The sequence below is a fragment of the Colias philodice genome, chromosome 7 (assembly GCF_061535455.1).
Source record: "Colias philodice isolate Cphi_HAF_F1 chromosome 7, ilColPhil1 Martin Lab GWU primary, whole genome shotgun sequence".
Taxonomy (NCBI): Eukaryota; Metazoa; Arthropoda; class Insecta; order Lepidoptera; family Pieridae; genus Colias; species Colias philodice.
In genome coordinates this window covers 7,277,321-7,290,084 of record NC_143092.1, presented here as the reverse complement: position 1 = coordinate 7,290,084, position 12,764 = coordinate 7,277,321, and the positions used below count along the sequence as shown (strand labels likewise).

The 12,764-nt window shown below is 32.4% G+C and overlaps 2 protein-coding genes across 5 annotated transcripts; both read left to right on the top strand.

Annotated features, from left to right (window-relative positions):
- The first annotated feature begins 1,399 nt into the window (after window positions 1-1,399).
- LOC149487168 (cilia- and flagella-associated protein 61-like) lies at window positions 1,400-10,004 on the top strand. Of its 4 annotated transcripts, XM_089697437.1 has the most exons (19): window positions 1,400-1,464; window positions 1,538-1,655; window positions 1,955-2,025; window positions 2,267-2,443; window positions 2,716-2,941; window positions 3,421-3,539; window positions 3,752-3,880; window positions 4,486-4,680; window positions 4,920-5,048; window positions 5,244-5,404; window positions 5,622-5,776; window positions 6,102-6,300; window positions 6,720-6,889; window positions 7,164-7,288; window positions 8,252-8,402; window positions 8,901-9,071; window positions 9,183-9,293; window positions 9,481-9,546; window positions 9,641-9,992. In XM_089697437.1, the coding sequence occupies exons 4-19, from the start codon at window positions 2,349-2,351 to the stop codon at window positions 9,866-9,868; spliced, it is 2,430 nt and encodes an 809-aa protein (XP_089553563.1). In that variant the 5' UTR covers window positions 1,400-1,464; window positions 1,538-1,655; window positions 1,955-2,025; window positions 2,267-2,348; the 3' UTR covers window positions 9,869-9,992. The 4 variants fall into 4 exon arrangements, with proteins under 4 accessions (XP_089553563.1, XP_089553566.1, XP_089553565.1 ...); XM_089697440.1 differs by lacking the exons at window positions 1,400-1,464; window positions 1,538-1,655 and having other exon boundaries at window positions 1,886-2,025; XM_089697439.1 differs by lacking the exons at window positions 1,400-1,464; window positions 1,538-1,655; window positions 1,955-2,025 and adding an exon at window positions 2,079-2,146.
- A 58-nt stretch (window positions 10,005-10,062) lies between these two features.
- On the top strand, window positions 10,063-12,502 carry LOC149487167 (uncharacterized). The gene is made up of 6 exons (XM_089697443.1): window positions 10,063-10,370; window positions 10,735-10,914; window positions 10,987-11,118; window positions 11,287-11,469; window positions 11,697-11,839; window positions 12,014-12,502. The coding sequence occupies exons 1-6, from the start codon at window positions 10,194-10,196 to the stop codon at window positions 12,282-12,284; spliced, it is 1,086 nt and encodes a 361-aa protein (XP_089553569.1). The 5' UTR covers window positions 10,063-10,193; the 3' UTR covers window positions 12,285-12,502.
- Window positions 12,503-12,764: the final 262 nt, after the last annotated feature.

Here is a 12,764-nt window from a genome sequence, read left to right as displayed (position 1 = left end):
GAAGAATAAAGCGAAACGAACAGATGATGACGACGTCAATTACCACTATTTTTATAGCGCCCTTAGACAGGACTTCTGCCCTAAATTGAGAATACGAAGGGCCGTGTAAGTAGATTTACGTTTCTTACTTCCGCCTTACTGAGACTTATTAATTAAAACTTCTAGGGATAATAATAATAGGCTGTTAATAGTATCAAAGAAAAACTATTTTATTGTTCTCGTACCTTTAATAAATGTATAATTATTCAGTGAAGAAGATAACGATGATATAGTAGCAATTCTGGAAAAAAGTTGTCCGAAATTGAGAGAATTGTATGGTGATTATTATATAAGCGAAATTATTGGCCGCCATCCTGAGATGAAAAGAAAGATCATTGTTAGCGAGGTTAGTGAATTAAACTTGAACACATATAAATATTGATGAACAAAAAATGATGTAGTAGTTTTTGAGATTATCGCGAACAGACAGACATTTTTCATTTTACGGAAACCAATGTATATTTTATGATATTATCTCAAAGGGTCTTGATGGTGTAAGTGGCGTGATGTGTTTAAATTCGGATATAAATTATGCTATGCTCCAAAATAACTACGAGCTGGATTCATATCATGGACTTCAAAAATCTACTGCAATTGAACGAGAGCGGAATAAAAGAGGCAATATGCTTTTGCGTACTTTCGGGTGAGTAGAGTCTTGATAATTTTAAATTATTATTTCACTAAACATTCTATTAATGAAGTTAATAGTCATTTATTTTTACAAAATAATATCTACCTACGCTACAATTTTCAGTGAACCAATAATGCTTGGTAAATGGAGTCCCTTCGATATCAGCCCTCATTTAGAACAAGAACAAGTTCAAGATGTAAGAATTTCCTTTTTCCTAATCCGAAGGTTTCTTTTAAATCTTTGACTCAAAGTTTCCTAAGTCCCTAGAAAATATAAGCTTAAATAACACTAACTAAACTTATAAAATATTACATGATGCGACATCATTAGATAGATTCATTTATATAATAAACTTCCAGGAACAGTCCACCGACAACGTAAGTCTCAGACCAAGAAGTCCGAGCAAGGTGAATTTTGCTCATCGTTCCTCAATGAGATACAGCTTCGATTGTCTATACTTACATAGCAAAAATTCAGATGACTACAGTGATAAAGTGTTTATAACACCCGTTCAATCCCATACTACGTTTGTGGATTGTCTCTTAGATGAGGATCCGTTTGATTATGAGATCGTTAATATTGATCATCATTTGTTGACCGTGCCTGAAGTTCTTTCAAGAGAGTTTTTGCCGTGAGTGTTATAATATTTTATAGCATGTGTTATGAATTGTGTATCCAGGATTTTAGACATTATGTTTATGATCATTTAGAAAACATTATTTTTTGCAGCGCGAATATAAAACACGAAGAAAGTAGAAAATCGAGTGTACCTGATGTTGGAAATAAATACAAACGTATATTTTCTTCTATAATCACAATTTATAAAGTTTAAGTGCTTTTTCTACATATTGTTTACATTTATTTCAGGAAGAACATCTATGAGGGTAGTTCGCGATGTCAACGAAACTAAAAATGTAAGATTTTGTGGAGAGCCGAATGCATTTATGATTGAGCTGTTTGGATTTCATAAGGATGTAGATGACAGGTTAAACAAAATTAAAATTATAAGAACAAAATAAACTTTATAATAAGAAAATTGAGAACATTATATTTCATAGATTTTTAATATTCGTTGATAAAATTTTAGACATGCATTCGATTTATTGGAAGCAGCATTTGAAGTAATGAAGGATTATGATTATTGCATTATAAGAGTTCCTTGTTCAGGAAAAAGCATGCCATTGTTACAACACTTTGCTGTAAGATTCCAACTAAATAGATGTAACTTAACTAAAAGAAAAGAGAGTAACTGCTAACATTAAAAACATAATTAACTAATTGCAGTTTGTTCCCACGAAAAATCATATAACTTGTGAATATGCATTGTATGTTGCACATCGATGTTCTGTTCTTAGGTATGTTAAATAATGCTTTAAAAACTGTTAAATTCAACTGTTCAATAATATCTTGAACGTAACTCAATATTCCATTGAAAGTGTAGGTATTGTAGGATTCTCACAGAATCGAGAATGTATGGTAGCATCACATTTCATTGCCATTTATTTAGTTTCTCGATATCAATATTAGTTATTTCACTGAATATTGTTTTGATTACGATGTTTTATTTTATTGGAAATAAATATATGCTTATTTCAGTAAACTACGAGTGAGACGAGCTGAAATAATCGATATACCACAAATAGCTCAATTGTTATACAGTCTGGATGGTCGAGAGACGATGTGGTCTGTCGAAAATACTATACTAAGACGGAATGAACTAGAAGCTTATGTTTTCTTGAGTAACGTGTCTGTGGTGGGCATTGGGATTCTGGAGTGAGTAACAATTTTATTGTTATTAAAAATGATTTTGAGTGTTACTTTCGTATTACAATATATTGCAAATATTATGTCGTCATAATTATACAATGCGCAAATTAAGTTAATTCGTTGACAATATTTATAGAACTTAACTTCCGAGTATCATCTATTTGAGCCTAACCGATGCTCAGTTGATTAGTCTGATTAAGAATTTTATTCTATATGTTAAATATTGCTTTACTACTAATTTATAACAACATTGTAATGTGAATATATTTTTCCTTTAGACCTCCAGAACAAATAGACTTCATCAGAGCGAAATTCAACATAGACGCGCATCGTATACACAAATACCACGTTAAGGATCAAGACTACAATGCTGGTTTTGCGACATTGAAGACGGTGCTTATTTATCCCGCTTTTGAACCGCATTATAGGTTCTTCGTTAGGGATATGATGCGACAGTCTGGAATACACTCGTTGATTTGGTTGACAGCTTATAGGAATAAATGGGTGAGTAAAATATTTTTGACTTCATATTCTACAAATAGTTTTTTAGTAAGATTTAAATATAATCAGTAAGTAAGAACCTATTTTTGCAAGTCTACTATTTTTTTACGCTCTCCCATCCAAAAGTCAAAATATTAACTTATTTAAAAAGTTAAATTCGAATAACAAAAATGGGCCATTGTCTTCCCTGTTTACTGTAAAAGTAAAATATTAACCTTCCGTACCTTTATAAAAATAGAAAAGAAATATTATTTTATTATCTACACTAATATTATAAAGAGGAAAACTTTGTTTGTTTGATTGTAATGAATAGGCTCAATTCTTTCACCATTCGAAAGCTACTATCTTATCCACGAGTATATATTATCCACGAGTAATATTGGCTATATATCATCATGCTAAGACTAACAGGAGCGGAGTAATGCGGGTGAAACCGCGCGGCACAGCTAGTAAATATATAAACATACATAGTATTATTTCAGATGGCACATAAGTTAAACTCATTCGCCTCGGTGATGATACCGCTTTTACCGCGTATGTCTGATTTGGATTACGCGCCAGTACCGGAATTGAATAAATTACATAAACTATCCAATTCTTTGTAAGTGCGTCTTCACGTAGAACTTTTACTTTCTCTTTTATTTCTATTTTAAAGTGTTAATCGTAAAATAAAAACTTACTCATCACTTTAATTATATAGGTATTATTTTAAATAACTCTCGAAATTTTGTATAGTTGTAAGTGTATCTTGTATTGTATGACTGCTCAAAAGAGTGCTTGTTATAAAAATAACAATATTTATGTTACTTTCAGAATGGCATTTAGTTGCTGGTTTATTAGTAGAAAATTAACCAGTGTACCGAAAGTGACTGTGGATTCTAGATTGGTTATTGTTGGCGCTTCGAGAACTGCTATGGCTTTTCTGAATACGCTCTTGTTTAGGTACTATTTATTTTGCAATAAGAAAACTGAGAAAAAAATGTGAGCCGTCATGGGACGCCTGGCAGATGTGAAACATCGTTCGGTTTACAAGTGAGCCTATAGATGTGTATAGCGTGGCGACCCGTCGCCATGGCAAGCGTCGCCACGTCAACAATTCGGTTTACAAGTGAGCCTATAGATGTTTCACATCAATAAGCGTTGTTCTATTTTAAATTTGATAACCAACTAGGTACTCCAAAAAGCGTTAGATCGAATATTGAATCGGGTTATTATACCCTTTAATTGATTTAGGACCGATTTTTCAATGCTTGGATAAAACTTATCCGTCCAATATAGTATTACACGATAATATTAAAATGTCACGTAAACTGTCAAAATATACGGGTAATTGGAATACGTTTTTAAAATGGTAGTTTTATACATTATTCGACGAATAAGTTTTATCCAAGCATTGGAAAATCGGCGCTTAATATTATTTTGTCTGTCAAATAATTAGTGATTAACGTTAAACTAAATATCACATCTAATAAAAATCGTACAAATAAATAATTTTTTTTATTATGTAAATGTTCCGATATTGATTTCCGTAAATTTTTCGATTTCAGTGACACTTCATCCTACCTATTCTTCACAAATGTAACGCTCATATCACCTCAAGGATTGCCCTATGTCCGAAACTCAAAGACACTCGCAGAAATGATGTTAATGAAGTACCATACAAGCTCTGAAAGATATCTCAAAAGCGTTCCTTACACTTACTACGTGAATACAGTACAGAGTTCCATGGTGGAAATCAATAAGTATGGTGATCACTATCCGTTTTTGCGTTGGTTTCATTAAAATATCAACACGTTTTCACATTGAAGTGGAAAATTAACTACAGGAAATAAGCGCCCTAATATTAATTTGACATCTCTGTATTAGAAAATCTCGTAATCAATATTGATAACATACATTCTTCAAAACATATAGATAAATTATTCTTCGAAAATACAAATATAGAAGTTCTAGGTTTTAAATAATTAAGATGTTATTTCAGACGACAAAAGTATATAACATTGACAAATGGCAGTAAATATTATTATGACCGTCTTTTCATTTTGTGTGGAAAGCAATACCAGCATCCTGACTATTTGAATGATGTACTAGAGCAGGATAGATCAGTGAAGTATGATTAAAAACAATATTTCACCTAAGTAAAAATTGTCCAATTTTATTCGCATAATATAATAATATAGTCATAGATGGATTTATACAGAACTTACTGGTTTATATATTTTAGTGTCAATATATTATTGTAATACAGTTAATTTTTGTGTATTTCAAATATTGATTTATCGAAGATTTCCTTATTTTATTGTAGAAGTGGTATAATGGAATACACTCTGTTAGACGTACCACAGAGTTTTAAAGAACCTTTTGCAGATAATTTTACACCAGGCAATGTTTTCATTGTGAATAATATCACAGACGCCAACAAGGCGCTAAACTTTGTAAGAAGTATTGTTTGGGAAGAAACAAGCGGTTTGTGTTTACAATTATTAAATGTTATTGTCGTATTAAATATACTAATCAATTATGATATACTATAAAAGTGCCAAAGATTTTAAATACGTATGGATGTGTGTTCTCGTTTCATAAAAAAGTAAAATTATTTCACCAAAATATAAATTATATAGTTTAACTTGGTAGTCGAAATTGGTATTAAATGAAACAAAATTATATTTTGAACATGTTCTAGGAAATATTTTAGTTTATGGATCGTCGATAAACGTTTATTGCTGCATTGCCACGTTACTAGAAATGAAAGTACCGCCACAAAATATTATATTCATCGAGAACTTTCCACCTAAAGACCCGAAAGCGTCAAGAGTGTCCAGCTTTTGTAATACATATGTTAGTTTATTGTAATTTAGATAGTTTTACATAATATTTGCTATATATTTTTAACCGACTTCAAAAAAAAGATTTTATCAATTTGACTGTTTTTTTGGGTTTATAGTACATCAGAATTTTAGACCGGGCGGCCGGGCGAACTGATTTTAATGATTTTTTTTGTTTGAAAGCAGGGAATTTTCGGTTGGCCATTTAAGTTTTGTCCAGTTCGGACCATTTGAATGTGGTTATGGTCTTTGTTAAAAAATAATTATTTAAGGAACTTCTCTACTTACCTTTGTTTGATTGGAGTGGCTTCTAACAGTAGTTTTAATTCATCTTTCAGGTGGACAAAACGATGCAAGAAGTACTCTCCAATTTAAATATCAAAGTATATCGTGCATATTATTTCCAATCATGGATGTTAGATTGTAGGGACTATGTGACACATGTGCAGTTTATGTCCCATTATCGTTTTATACGGCTCGAATGCGCTGCGTTTTTCTACTACGGGCGCAAAGGCGTTAATGAACAACTTTTTATGGGTAGGCAAATCATTTTCTATATTTCTATAGTTAAGTACCTATAATTATAAAATAATTTAATAAGAGTAACTACTAACAAATTTTTTTATCAAATTGTAACTGATAATTTGAAATTATAATTTTTATACAACCACATATTTACATTGTCTTTTTAAAATAGAAATTGTATAAAAGTAGGGTAGTAATACGTATATTATCCTTTTGGAACTTATAATTTCACCAGTGTGAATTTAAATAAATTTAACAAATCCCACGCGAACAAAAACATCCAGGACGATTTATAGCGGCGCTTCCGTTGGCTTTAACAAATTACTACATTTCATTAGGACATTGACCATTTAAACAATAACTATATAAGTAGTTATATATTTAGATATATATTAGAACAATTAGAAAAATATTTTGTTATTCAAATACAGCGATACATAAAAGCGGAATGGCGTACGATGGTGGTATCGTCATAGACCATAACTTTAGAACAAACGATCCTAATATTTACGCGGCTGGGCCCATAACTAGATACCATAGGCGTTATTATTCAGCCACACGGCGACACAAGTATTATGACGCTTATGAAATTGGAATGAAGGTACTTTATTACCCTGGTAAGGTGTGCTTAGTTATATATACCCGCACCGCTCTACCTTTCATTATTGTACATAATATTTTTCTTCTAGTTTAGTTCGTTATCTAGAATATAGGTACTATTCATAAGCAGTGAATCATTAATTAATGCTTTCAGGTATCATATTACTGTAGTTTTCGTGTTACAATGTAGAGTTGTCGAATATAATATGTTGCTCAAAGGAAATCGCTTGTTGTAAATAAGCTTTTGTTAACAAATAACCAGCATTAAATTTTAGCTAGGAGCAATAATCAGAAACGAGTTGGATCCACTTTTCACAAACCAGTCTAATGAACCAGCAAAGGAATATCATAGAGCCAATAAAAATGAAACTACTTGTATGACCGAGTCCAAGTACGAAATGTGAGTAGGTACATAATAGATATATGGGGTATTTTTTGCCTAATTCTATTTTTTTTAAAACGTTATAAAATATTATTCTAGCTTTGTTTGCAAACAAATTGTAGTAAAGGTTTAAAGACATTTATTCCCATTAAGACAATAAGTCACTTACATGAGAAACTTAATTTTAAACATAGGTATGTATAAAAAATAACATTCGTTAGTTAAATATTTAGAGTAGGTTATTTACATTAGTTAAGTTAGGTTAGGTACCTACTCATTCATTGCATTCAAAGTTTGAGCGTGTGGTCTTCCAGGATGTGTTTCGATAATTGGTTTTTGAATACAATGAATGAGATTACACTTTTCAATTTGCTTGGCAATCCGTTATAGAAACGTGCTCCCTCGTATGTTGCCGTTCGCCTTCCATAATTCGTTCGGATCTTCGGGAGGGCAAGATAGCTAGCTCGTCTATTAGGATAGTGGCGATTTGATGTTGAGAATAAAATATTTGTATTTATGTTTTTGTGTAGCGCTTTGTGGATGAACATACACGTATTATAAAAGTATAATTGTTTTAAATTCATTATTTTAGTATCGTCGTAGATTTTATTCGTAGAAGTTAAAAAAGGATAGTTAAAAGGATAGTTAAAAACAAATTGTAGTTATATAATAAACCTATGCAATAAACATATGCGACAATGCAAAGTCTCTGACGTAGGTTATAATAAAACTGTGGTTTTGACGTGACAACGTCTTATAATTCGATAGCGCCGGCTGCACGCACGAAAAAACATGACTCATGCGGCGTTACCTCGCTCTGAGGCGTTCCATGTAAGGCTTGAAGTGCAAGCGAGAGCGCGGAACGAGCGACAAAGAAGCACAATCGGACGTTGTCACGTTCAACTATCGTCAGTAAACCGACTTTACAGACAACCAATTTTTTTTTATAATAAATATCTCTCTATCACTCTTTAAATGTAGCAAGGAGGAAGAAACAGAATTCCAAAGCGTGCCAGATTTCAAAATGCCCATAGTGAAATGTTGCACTTTACCCGGTGGATTGCAGTATTTAGAAGTTCGCTCGCCGGGCATGAAAGTGCCGCATCATTATGTACAATCCTTGGATTACAATGTTAGTTAACAAAAATAAATAGTTTATTCAACATGTTTAAACTTTAATAAGCTATTTAAATGTTGAAACTTGAATAAGCTATTGAAATGGACCGATTCCTTGGTACAGTATAGTGGTTTACACGTGAGCGTAGATCTTACTGTAGACTTGCCCTTTTAATTACCCTGGGATAGAGCCTCTGTTATCGTAAAAAATATAGATTGACCATACCATACCATAGTATATAATATCTGTGACCATATTTAAAATTGAAATTGTGAGAAGAAATGTAACCATAATTATTATAACATCATAAGGTAGTGAAAAAAGTGTACTGTATAGTGTAGGTATACTTAGATTGTAGGGTATAAACCATGATATGAAATGAAACTAATCTAAAAAAGAAAAACTCTTTTTCTAAGACTTATTTAAAATTGGGACTATATGCAGAAAAAGTACAATTGGTATTTATTCCTTTTTTATAATAATGTATTAGTTTGTATTTGATTTGTTTTTTAGGGCTACATCATAGAAACATTTAAAGAGGGGTATTTTAAGATGCATTTCAACAAGGACCTCATAGTGGATGGAATAACTTGCTTGACGCCAGAAAAATATTCGTTGGAAAATTTTAAACGTCTTTATGGCTTATCCAGCTCGGTGCTTAGTAACGTTCATTTACGATATATGGTATCTTATATTTTCTTTTTACACTACACGATTATTTTATGTTTTTGTTGTATTCTACAATTTTCTTGTAATTTAGTTGGTTGAAGTAATAATATAAAACAATATTTTTAGACAAAGCGGCTCGATAATCTATACAAGTTTTTCCGAGAGCCCTGGGCGCACTTTTTGTACCACGATCAAGTTGATGAACTCTTCGCAATTGTCAAGGAATTAGTACCGTTGGTGAGTAGACAAGATAATATATCATTTCCATAATAATATATTGAGTACCTACTACCTAGTCTCATATATAATATCCATTATATCTATATAACTACGTACTTAATCTACTTACTACTTTTAAAAGATTTTTCCAGTAGTTTAGTGATGTACAAACAACTAATAAAATATATTGTTGATTAATTTACAGGGCCAAGCAAAGGGTGAAACGATTAAAGACGTACTAAAAGTGGCAGTAGATAAATTAGATTCAACGGTAATTTTATTATTTATAAAAAAAGCTTTATTTCTTCAACCACTCAGAACTTGTGTGTATTAATTCTATTTTTTATATTTTTAATTATTTTCAGTCGCTTACATATGAGGTGAAGCTCGAGCTACGTAATAGCTTCGAGAAATCTCCCCACATTGAGGCAATCACGAACTACGTGATACAATGGGTTTCTGAGAACGATGTTCTATTGCCCATGTACTTACAGCCTTCGGAAACGTCTGCGTATGCGCACGATCTAGAGAAAAACCCCACCTTTAGAAGGCGAAGAAGGAGCGTTGTTAAAATGCTGGCTGCTATTTGTTAAATTCGTTTGTTTCAATAAACTGTATGAAAATGTATTCTTTTTGTCCGTTTATTTAAATCAAATGATATTCAGAGAGAAAAAGTGACCTATCAATATCACAAGATAAAGCTCAATAATTAAAAAAAAATCCAACACGAAAATTGAAAACGTTTAAATTCCTATGGCCTACGGCGCTCTATTCTCTATGATAAGAAGCAGTGAGCATAAAAAATATTATGACTGATTCAATCAAATCTTAAAACAATTTTGTCACCTATTGTCACTTATGACTGTTATGATTTTGTAAACATTTTGTTTGTATTAATTTTATAAATAAAATTTTATAATGTCACAGCCGAAAGCTGCGAAACCGCTTGTATTGAATGAGTTGTTAATAAAAAATGTAAACACGTGGGGAAATGTTCAATACAATATCCCGTTGCGACTGTCTAGCAATGAAACGAGGACTGCGGCGAGCATTGCTCATAGGCATATTCCAGCAATACCGCATAGTTTGGATTGTGTATGTAGCCTTGATATTCTTCATAACTAGGTGGTCCGCCCCGGCTTCATCCGTGGTGCATAATAAATAACATAGCTTTTTAATGCTCTAAGAACATAGCACTCACACACACAGTGTCAAAGTTATAAGTAGCGGTGAAAAAGCTTTTGAAATCGCTCCAGTAGTTCTTGAGATTAAATTGTATAATATATATATGACGTGTATGCTTGTATAATATACATGCAGTTACTATAAATGCATTTTATTTTATTAATTTTCAAATAGAACTTATACTGGAAATTATTTATTTTCATATAACAGCTACCGTATATTTTTTTTTTTTATAAATACTTCATAATTTAATTATACTCAAGTGTTTTCATAGAAAATAGATGATCCATTGCCAGAAAGAGTTACGGGACGCGATATGGTGGTCGAAAAGGAGTCGTATAAAACAACTACAGGGGAATATTGCGTCAAACCAAACCCTAATAAGGCCATGGAGAGAGCCGATTGTGCTATCAACTGTCGAAGAGTTATTTTCATGACCGGTGTTGAGAAAAGGGTTAGAATTTGTTAAATAACATTAAGATAAAAAAAATCCCTGTTGAATAATCTTATCCCTTGTACATTTTAGATACAAAGCAAAAGCATTGTACAACCAATAATGATATCGGAAATGAAGGACAACTTCAGGGGATTGACGAAACCACCAACAGCGCCACCCGAGATTACTGTCAAAGCACCTGATCCGGAATATATTTTCGACGTGAGTTATATTATTATAACTGAGCTGAATTCATCATTAGATCTTTTAATATACTTAGGAAGTAATCGTAATTAAGTTAAATATCAAAAGTCACTCAAAGAAAGGCTTCAAGTCTTGGGATTCATGTTGGAGACCTTATATTTTAATTATATTTTTTTGCATAAATAGGTAGTTGCATCTGGAAGAAATGAAGCTCCAGTAATACCAGACAATGCTGGTGGCTTCCGAAGACTTTTGGATCCTTATGTCTCAACTTACAGAGCATATCATAAGCCCTTCTCTGTGGAGGACCAGTATGGAATCGGCGCTAAAGACCAGATCACATTTTATTCCGAGTTTAATGTTCCTAAGGTATGTGAATTGTACTCATTGTAAAATTTAATCTTTATTGAAGGTCTATTTTTAGTGTTGTCTTGCTCTTGTTAAGGTAATAGTCCACTTATTTTCTCGATGTCGTTTTATGAATTTATTGTCGTATAAGTAGTTATTGTATGTTTTAGAAATAATTACCGATAAGATCGAATAATTATTCAGATATTATAAGTAATTTCTTAATTTTATGGTGTTTACATTTTTAGGTGCGCGGTTTTGGTCCAAGGCACAAAGAAATTTGGATGCCGCTTACAGCAAAAGCGCACAGAAGTGTGTACGACAGAATACACGTCAAGAAGGAGTACAAAGAAGTCGCTGCGTGTCACAATCCAGTTAACAACATAAAAGGGTTGGACATTAAAGCTGTTTTTCTTTGCTTAGTTAAAAATATATCCATCAGTTTCCAAAATAAGTTGACCTACAAACAATATTTAATTCTATTGTCTTGAATTAGCCATAATATTAATATTTTTTGTCAGAAGAATTGTAATTATCCATACTCAATTCTAGTTATGTATTTCAGGGTGTTCGAATCGGAAATGAAGAAAAAGTACAAAATTCCGTTCGCGTCATCATCTCTAGCGTCATGGGATCACGGGGAGTCGTTCGACCTAGCCCCCTTCCCGCCCAACCCGTACCAGACCAACCTCCCCCCATTTATGTACTGTAGTGACTATTGTCATATAGCGCAAGGCACCCCACCCTATACGGTTGTAGACCAGTTGAAACATCAAAGGAAACCCCATAAGCCTTGCGCCAATAGATTTATAGTGTCCAGGGATTTTGTGCCTTAGATTGGTGTTTTAATAAAATTATCATGGTTTGAATGATGGTTTTCTTTTGAATTTTGATATTTTGATAGTTTCGCTTAGAAGATTTCAAGGTTAGGTAAATGAAACACGATAAGTATTTATATGTTTTATTTCATGTTGTCATTCCAACTGGCTCTACCTGTAAAAATATGTAGGCATTTTACAAGATGTTGTATATTTTTGATGCACACATTTTGTACTATTAACACAGAACAGTAAAAACATATAGAAGTGCTGTAATGTCTAATTAGTATGAAAACCAGTGTCGCCAAACCCACACATTTAAACCGATAGTTATACAGTACACTACAAGTAAACTATGCCTTTGATCGGACAGCTTAATTTGAGTAAAAACTGACTTAGGTTATAAATTCAGCATTTCAATATGTACCCTAACGCACCATGTTACGGTTTATTTTAGTATAACATCCCTGGTATATTAGCTGTTTTGTTTCTCATTGC

What these genes read in the sequence shown, in the direction of transcription:
- LOC149487168 (XM_089697437.1), top strand. Translation starts at nt 2,349, where the DNA reads ATGTGGTCTGTCGAAAATACTATACTAAGACGGAATGAACTAGAAGCT. An exon ending in CATAAACTATCCAATTCTTT is followed by an intron (nt 3,540 to 3,751) that starts GTAAGTGCGTCT and finishes TGTTACTTTCAG; the next exon opens with AATGGCATTTAGTTGCTGGT. An exon ending in TACAATCCTTGGATTACAAT is followed by an intron (nt 8,403 to 8,900) that starts GTTAGTTAACAA and finishes TTTGTTTTTTAG; the next exon opens with GGCTACATCATAGAAACATT.
- LOC149487167 (XM_089697443.1), top strand. Translation starts at nt 10,194, where the DNA reads ATGTCACAGCCGAAAGCTGCGAAACCGCTTGTATTGAATGAGTTGTTA. An exon ending in TACCGCATAGTTTGGATTGT is followed by an intron (nt 10,371 to 10,734) that starts GTATGTAGCCTT and finishes GTGTTTTCATAG; the next exon opens with AAAATAGATGATCCATTGCC. An exon ending in ATCCGGAATATATTTTCGAC is followed by an intron (nt 11,119 to 11,286) that starts GTGAGTTATATT and finishes TTGCATAAATAG; the next exon opens with GTAGTTGCATCTGGAAGAAA.